This window comes from Musca vetustissima, unplaced genomic scaffold, assembly GCF_032173495.1.
Source record: "Musca vetustissima isolate MV318-11 ecotype Yass unplaced genomic scaffold, APGP_CSIRO_Mvet_v1 utg7560, whole genome shotgun sequence".
NCBI classification, from domain to species: domain Eukaryota; kingdom Metazoa; phylum Arthropoda; class Insecta; order Diptera; family Muscidae; genus Musca; species Musca vetustissima.
In genome coordinates this window covers 177,175-186,012 of record NW_026878577.1, presented here as the reverse complement: position 1 = coordinate 186,012, position 8,838 = coordinate 177,175, and the positions used below count along the sequence as shown (strand labels likewise).

At 36.7% G+C, this 8,838-nt stretch overlaps 1 protein-coding gene across 1 annotated transcript; it reads left to right on the top strand.

Moving 5' to 3' along the window:
• Nucleotides 1-233: 233 nt before the first annotated feature.
• LOC133323343 (kinesin-like protein KIF19) lies at nt 234-8,246 on the top strand. Its single transcript, XM_061532283.1, has 8 exons — nt 234-335; nt 597-743; nt 4,606-4,848; nt 4,937-5,957; nt 6,020-6,168; nt 7,567-7,747; nt 7,809-7,968; nt 8,033-8,246. The coding sequence occupies exons 1-8, from the start codon at nt 234-236 to the stop codon at nt 8,244-8,246; spliced, it is 2,217 nt and encodes a 738-aa protein (XP_061388267.1).
• The last annotated feature ends 592 nt before the right edge of the window (nt 8,247-8,838 follow it).

Genomic DNA, 8,838 nt, shown 5'->3' with positions numbered 1-8,838 from the left:
CAGACCATTAAGTGGTTCGATTTACCGAATTGAGCCTTAAGCCCTCAACAAATTCCATTTGCCCTTGAGATGGAATGTGTAAAAATATCCCAAAAAACGATTTCCTTAAATAAACACAAACCTTTCATTTACAGAAAACGAGTGAAGAAGTCATCAAAACAAAAAACCAAAAACTACAGATAAATTCAAATCAAATCGCCGCGTCATTAAGTGCAGACATTTCGTAGCGGACAATGGCACACAGCGGAACTTGGTCTAGCGGCAGTGGCAGCGGTTCATCAACTTCACAAAGTAGAGGTTTAACGACAGCACCACCCCAAGAGGAACGGTTGTTGGTAAGTGAAGTGTTTGGTAGGCTTATGTCACTACACAGCGTGGCCTGTGTGGTAACTCTATATTGATTCACTTTGTTTGTCCAACAAGATGACAGATGGACGGACGAACGATACGAATCAATAAAAAAACTTTATTTTGTGTTTTTTTTTCTTGATAAACAAATTTCTTGGGTTTTTTCCATGTTTTTGGTTTGTCTTGTAATATATTTTGTTTTGTTTGTGGGTGTGATTCCCTTATTTATATATTTCTTATATTTGCAGGTTGCTGTCCGTGTCCGTCCTTCATTCGATAATGGTGAACGTTGTATTGAAGTTATTTCACCAACTTCACTGCTCTTCGACGATGGCGGTAGGGGTAAAGCGCGAAAATATTCTTATGATTATGTTTTCAAAGAATCCGATACACAGGTAAGTTGTCATGTGATTTTCAAGTTATTTTTATTCCCTCAGCCTTATGGCTGTACAATTTGATACGCCAAAAATATATATCATCGAAATATTAGTTTTAGACACCATGTTTCTCTTTTTTTTTTTTTTGAGGAAATTCGTTTCTTTAAATTTGGAATCGATTTACAAATGCCCTTCCGTCTGTCTGGCCGGTTTGTGCGCACGATAACTCTCAAAGAGAGTAACCGTAACCGTGGTGGTACCTCCCACACAAAATGGTCTAAATTTTGTTTATAATGTCTTTTAATATATTAGGCGAACATACAATCCGATTTCAACCAAACTTTACAAAACCTAGTATCTAAGCCTAGGTTATGTCCACTGGTCCACTCCTTCTGGTACCTCCCCCACAAAGGGTCAACATTTTCAATATTTATAAATCCAATATCCGGCAAATGGAATGTTCGATTTGAACCAAACCTTGCGCAACCTAATATCTTTACCAAGCACAGATCGAGTCCGAAGATGGGATCCATTGATCCACACCTTCTGCTACCTACCTGACTAAGGGTCAAAATTTACAAATCCAATATCAGCGAATGGAATGTCCAATTTGAACCAAACTTTTCACTAGCTATTATATAGATTAAGTCCGAAGATGTGACCCCTTTGTTCACTATTTCTGGTACTCTTTCAGGAGAATAGAAAATCCGATTTAAACCAAACTTTGGACAACCTATTATCTTTACAAAGCCTAGATCAAGTACGAAGTTGGGACCCGTCTGGGACACGTCTGTGAAAACTGAATCTATATGGAAAATCTTCTGCAAATTATTGCAAATTCGGTATGGAAATTCAGCTAAAAACTTTAGAATACATAAAATGAGGAAGGAACTTCTTTATATTGGATCTATGTCGAAATATGAACCTTTACCGAAAAATTATTGTAAATATTAGAGATATGCTTATAAAACCTTAAAAATACCCGGATCAAGCTATTTCGAAAAATTTCGAAAAAGGTCCATTTTGTTTGTAACGTCAAATATTGGTCCTAGACACACCTTTTATTTTACCATAACTCGACTAGCTGAGTAGGACGGGTTCTGGCTTAAGAAGGCACTTATTTTTTTCGCAATCATCGTTTAATATTTTGGAGATGAAATGGACCAAAAACTTTATTAGTGAATGTTTTTCTGGTCGCTCTATAAGCCATAATTAGGACCCGAACATCACAAAATTTTACACAGATAAAGGGGTCTTACCATGGAATAAGCATGAGTGTTTTGATGATGATCGGTGGACATTGACCAACATTTTTGTATGAAAAATTACAAAATTTTCATTTTATGGCGTATTTCCTCCTAAAGGACATAGGAACTTTCAATTAATGCTCTTTATATGTTTGTGTGTCCTCGGAGGCCGTAAAAGTCTCGCCAATCGCTTTAAAAATTTACATGATGTTCCGGTTATGATCAATGTTAATATAGTTCCACAAAAAAAAAATAGTTTTCAGTGGTAGTTGTACTACTCCGCTCAATGTCCTTCTTCTCGATGACCGAATCCGAATCCAAAATTCCAAAGGCATTCGAAAGGCTGGGCCTAACATACCTCGCATTTTTGAAGCACCATTGACATCAAATTGGACCAAATTAAATATGTGAACTGCGTCTATATGTGAACCGACTTAACCCTATAATCAATAACCTGGTACATTTGGTATACGCTCCACCATAGCATGGAGGTATATTAAATTTGTTTTTCCGTTTATAACTCATCGAAACTATTCTTAAAGTTGTTTTTTTTTTGTCTGCAAGCAGTTGAAATTCTAATTTTCGATATTTTGGAGTTCGTGAGCACGCTATTCAAACGAATTAGGTAAAATTTGGTACAATGGGATGCACCATTTGCTAAAAATCGCAAAAAAAATAATTATATCGGAGCTATAAATAAATTTGACCCGATTTTCACCAACTTCAATAGGGTTCGTCCTTGGGGCAAATAAATGATCTGTGCCAAATTTCATCTCATTCGGAAAATAAATACGACTTGTACTTAGTTTACAATTTAACATGGACAGACAGGACGAACGGACAGAGGGACAGGCATTAATCGACACAGAAAGTGATACTATGCATATTCTAAAACATATACGCAAAGACATAATACCCTCTACCACAGTGTGGTTAAGGGTATAAAAACATAAAACTTTTTGTTGATAACTCCCTCACATTTTGAATGTTGGGCCTTGTAACTCAGTTCGGAGAAATTTTATAATATTGCAACAAGGTCTCACAAATCGAATTGATGAGTCATTTACATTCATAACCTTTTGAAAATTGCAGCTGAAAAAATACCGAAAATAGAGAGTATTACTATATACAATGTTTAATACCAAACTTACATAGGTTAGGTTAAAGAATGCGTGGCTATCATAGTAGCTGTCGCTTCATTCAGGAGCCCGAAAAGAAAAAGGAAAAAAAGAGAAAATTTGAGCTTAGGAACGATGTAAATGATGATATCTCGTATTTGGCAAAAGCCGATGTCTGCTGGTGCGAAGTATTGGCCATCTACATGTTCGATTGTTTTTGTCACATCTACATCCTCGTATAGACGACAGTAATCGACTTCATAAATTAACCACTTGGATGTGATAGATCTAATTCTGAAGAGACTTGTTCTAATTCCTTCAGTTAGTTGCATCTATTTCTTACCGAGAAAAATCAATGAGGTTCTGCATTCATGTTCCCCACGCCATCTAGTTCATGCTTCAAGCTTTCTCGAAGTAGGTACTACGGTTTCCACCAATGTAATAGCTAACAGATAGTTTAATAGTAGCATCAACCATAATATTAATTTTCTCTGAACCAACTCGAGCAAGATCTTCGGCTATTTCATTCCCTATAATATCACTGTGACCTGATGTTCAACAATATATATATATATATATATATATGCACTCCTATCAACCCAATAAGCGTGGATTTTGCAATAAGAATTTTTTTCAACAATTATCACTGGATTTTTAAAGCGTGGATTTTTAAAGATGATTTTCAAGGACTATCAGTCCAATAAGGTTGAATTTTTGTAGAAGAATTTTCAAGGACTAGCAGTCCTATGAGGGTGGATTTAAAAAAAAAACCAAGGTCCATCCATCCAATAAGCCTGGATTTTTTAAAGAAGATTTTTCAAAGACTATCAGTCCAAAGAGTCAACATTTTTCAAGGAGCCAAAATTTTTCAAGGACTATCAGACTAAAGAGCGTATATTTTTAAAGAAGATTTTTCAAGACTATCACTCAAAGAGCGTGGATCTTTAAAGCAGATTTTTCAAGGACTCACAGCTCAAAAAGTGTGTATTTTTTTAAGAAGGTTTTCAAGGACTATCAGTCCAATGAGCGTGGATTTTTAAAGAATACTTCAAGGATTTTTTCAAGGACTATCATTCCGATTCGCGTCGATTTTTAAAGAAGATATTTCAAGAACCACAATCATGGTGGATCCTTTAAAGAATACTTTTCAATGTCTATCAGTTCGATGAGCCTGGATTTTAAGGATTTTAAAAAGTCCACTCGTTAAGGATTCTCTGCTTACCGGGAATATCATTGCACTCCTATCAATCCAATAAGCGCGGATTTGCTAGAAGAATTTTTTTCAAGGACCATCGGTTCAATAAGCGTGAATTTTTAAAGGACTATCAGTTCAATATGCTTGAAGATTTGGGATCCCACAATGGTAACAAGTGCATGATGTGTGGTCCCAAGTTCCCAGTTTCTATTGCTGATCAAACTTCCCAACCCACTCTGTGGTGTACCTCTGTTTCTTAAGGATTATTCTGCTTTCGTATAAACTCATTTCTTTCTAAATTTTTAATTTCATCTTTTTAGGAAATGGTATACAAAGCTACCACTGCACCTTTAGTTCAAGATGTTATTAAAGGTTATAATGCAGCGGTTTTTGCATATGGTGCAACCGGATCGGGAAAAACACACACAATGCTGGGACCATCCAGGAAAAAGGGTACAACACCCGAAGCGGATGGGCCCACAAATGACAGTGGTCTAATGGTCAGAGCAATAGAAGAAATATTCCAGTATATAGAAATGTCTGAAGATCCGGCATCGTGTAAGGTACGTTATAACAAATACACAAACAACAAATGTACACATATTCTATATGTATGTAATAAATCTATTTACCAATGAATATATTTTCCAGGTTTCCATTTCATATTTGGAAATCTACAATGAATTGATACGTGATCTCTTGAATCCGGGTGGGCCACTCGAATTGCGTGAAGATAATCGAGGTCAGCGCATAACTGTAGCGGGCCTGTCGGAAATTACCACATCGAGTCGCAAAGAAGTTGTATCCCTCCTAATGAAAGGCAATAAGGCGCGCACCATGGAACCCACGGCAGCTAATCAAACATCCTCACGCAGCCATGCCCTGCTCAGCATTACGGTACAGACAAAAACTTCGTTGGGTATAAAACAGGGTCGCCTCTTTCTCACAGATTTGGCGGGTTCAGAAAGAGCTAAGAAAACTAAAAATCGTGGTAAACGTTTACAGGAGGGTGCCCACATAAATCGCTCCCTGCTCGCCTTGGGTAATTGCATTAATGCTCTGTCGGGTGGGGCACGTTATGTTAATTATCGTGACTCGAAATTGACACGTCTTCTCAAAGAGGCCCTAAGTGGTCGCTGCAAAACCGTTATGATTGCACACATTGCACCGGAGAGTAAACATCGTGATGAGACGAAAAATACCCTGGTCTATGCTGATCGAGCCAATAGTATTACAACACGTCTGCAGAATTCCGTCTATGTAGATGAACTGCAGAATTTCCCCACTAAACATTATCAACATTTGGTGTTTGAACTGCGCGAAGAGGTTTCGCGTTTGCGCAATAAAATGTTATCAGATCGGCCGAGAAGTGGTGCAGCGGCAGCTAATGAAGCTGCCAAAGCAGCAGCCGGCAGTGATCAAGCACAACAGGATCAATCCTCGGCAACGGCCGCAAACAGTGCCGAAGATGATGAGAAGCGTAAAAGTGAATTACGATATTTGAGAGAACAGATTGTGCTGACCTTTAAGCAACAAATGAAACTGCGACGAAAATTATTAGAGGCTGAATCGCATTTGCTGGGTTTAGAATTGGATGCAGAACGCCAACATATGATCATTTCACATTGGCAGGGTCGTATGGGTAAATTGTATGATACCCCCACCGATGATGGTAAGTTGGAATATGTGGAATTGCAGTTCGGTAATAATATTTTGTTTTTTTTTTCTCCACAGAAGTTGAATCGGAGGGTTCTATTGCCTTGAAAAATGCCTGGGGCGAATTGGCGGCCATTGAAAAGGAAACACGGCGTTACAAAGAGATACGCGAACGAACTGAACAGGAATTAGAATTGTGTCGCCAGAAAGGAGTGCAATTGGAAGATGTAAGCTTTTGGAAAGAATATTTTTTCAAGGGTTCTTGCAGAATATATTTAAAGAACTACCAGCCCAAAAGGCGTAGATTTTTTTGAAATAAGATTTTTCCATTAAGTGTGGATTTTTTAAAGAACAAGGACTATCAGTCCAATAAGCGTGGATTTTTTAAAGAAGTGTTTATCAGTCCAATAGGCGTGGAAGGAAGTATTTTCAAAGACTAACAGTCCAATAGGCGTGGATTTTTTAAAGAAAAATTTTCAATTACTATCAGCCCAATAAGCGGGTTTTCTAAAGAAGATTTTTCAAGGTCTCTCAGCCCAAAAAGCGTGTAACTATTTAAAGAAGATTTTTTAAGAACTATCAGTCCAATAGGCGTGGATTTTTTAAAGATGTATTTTCTAGGACTATCAATACAATAAGCGTGGATTTTTTAAAGAAGATTTTCAAAGGACCATCAGTACACTAAGCGTGGATTTCTTAAAGAAGTTTTTCAAGGACCATCAGTACACTAAGCGTGGATTTCTTAAAGAAGTTTTTCAAGGACCATCAGTACACTAAGCGTGGATTTCTTAAAGAAGATTTTCTAAGAACTATCGGTCCAATAAGCGTGGATTTCTTAAAGAAGATTTTCTAAGAACTATCGGTCCAATAAGCGTGGATTTCTTAAAGAAGATTTTCTAAGAACTATCGCTAAAATAAGCTTGGATTTCTTAAAGAAGATTTTCTAAGAACTATCAATACAATAAGCGTGGATTTCTTAAAGAAGATTTTCTAAGAACTATCAATACAATAAGCGTGGATTTTTTAAAGAAGATTTTCTAAGAACTATCAATACAATAAGCGTGGATTTTTTAAAGAAGATTTTCTAAGAACTATCAATACAATAAGCGTGGATTTTTTAAAGAAGATTTTCAAAGGACTATCAATCCAATAAGCGAGGATTTTTTAAAGAAGATTTTTCAGGGACCATCAGTACACTAAGCGTGGATTTCTTAAAGAAGTTTTTCAAGGACAATCAGTACACTAAGCGTGGATTTCATAAAGAAGTTTTTCAAGGACCATCAGTACACTAAGCGTGGATTTCTTAAAGAAGTTTTTCAAGGACCATCAGTACACTAAGCGTGGATTTCTTAAAGAAGATTTTCTAAGAACTATCGGTCCAATAAGCGTGGATTTCTTAAAGAAGATTTTCTAAAAACTATCGGTCCAATAAGCATGGATTTCTTAAAGAAGATTTTCTAAGAACTATCGGTCCAATAAGCATGGATTTCTTAACGAAGATTTTCTAAGAAATATCGGTCCAATAAGCATGGATTTCTTAAAGAAGATTTTCTAAGAACTATCGCTCCAATAAACGTGGATTTTTTAAAGAAGATTTTTCAAGGATATCTATTATTTTATTTCAGGAACTACCCGAACGAATTAGCAGTGACGAGGAACGTGAATTACTTGCTCTACTCTGTCGGGTTCATGAATTAGAAGCCGACAAGGTATCATTGCAAGCCGAACGACTGGCCCGACAAGCAGAATTGAGACGAAGAGATTTACAACTGTTAAGAGCCGAAAGACAACGAAGACTATGTGAAGGTATGTCGCCTATAGCACCTTTTTTACATTATTATTACATATGGTCATATATTCCCCACAGATATCATTAGTTCGCAAAGACGTTTGATAGAAGAAGGAAATGTCGAATTACCCGATGAGCTGCGAGAACTATATGGTTTATATCAACAGGAAATTCATGCAGGCACAGTGACGGCAACGGCAGCCTACGAACGGAAATTACCACCCATATACACAGCCGGGTACTCTTAAATATTTACAACTACAACTTGAAAATATTTTACAAATAATTCATTCACATTACAGCTCCGATTCACCTGGTTCAAGTTCGGGTTCCGAATGGTCACCCTCGTCGCCGTTACCACCCATTGATGGTGGACAATTGGCAGCCTCAGCCTCAGTTGACAGCCTCTTACAAGATAATCCAGATCGTCATATGGGTCCTGCGGTACATTCCCGATTGCCTAAACTGGCCGCAACGGTGGGAGCCAGCAAACGAATTATGAAAATGAAGAAATAGATGCGCATAGGATTACGATACCAGTTCTACTACTACTTAAATGTTTATTCTGAATATATGACGGCTGTCCTCGCGTTTAAATGCTCAGTAGCTCAGGGAAATTCCGAAATTGTCTCTCTCTAACTATCGAAAGATGAAGCTTGTTATTTAAAGATAGTATATTTATTAAGTAAGCATTAAAAAAATTAATAATAATAAAGTATGGAATGAAAACGCCAAACAGGTGTCTGAAGAATTTCAAGGGTAATTGGGGGTATTTTCAAGAAGTTATAGCTAATAATGATTTTTTAAAGAAGACTTTTCAATGTATCAGCCCCAAAAGCGTGGATTTTTTAAAGAAGAATTTTCAAGGACTCTTAGCCCTAAAATCATGGATTTCTTAAGGAAGAATTTTCAAGGACTCTTAGCCGCAAAAGCGTGGATTTTTTAAAAAGAATTTTCAAAGACTACCGTGATTTTTTAAATAAAAATTTTCAACGACCTATAAAAATTATATATCAAAAAAGAAAACCATATATTATGTAGCATCATAATAGAATATAATTTTTATTAACTAATCATTTCTTTTCAACTCTTATAATCATGATTTTTT

Coding starts and splice junctions, on each gene's coding strand:
- LOC133323343 (XM_061532283.1), top strand. CDS start 234: ATGGCACACAGCGGAACTTGGTCTAGCGGCAGTGGCAGCGGTTCATCA. Junction 5,958..6,019: donor TGATACCCCCACCGATGATG/GTAAGTTGGAAT, acceptor TTTTCTCCACAG/AAGTTGAATCGGAGGGTTCT. Junction 6,169..7,566: donor AAGGAGTGCAATTGGAAGAT/GTAAGCTTTTGG, acceptor ATTTTATTTCAG/GAACTACCCGAACGAATTAG.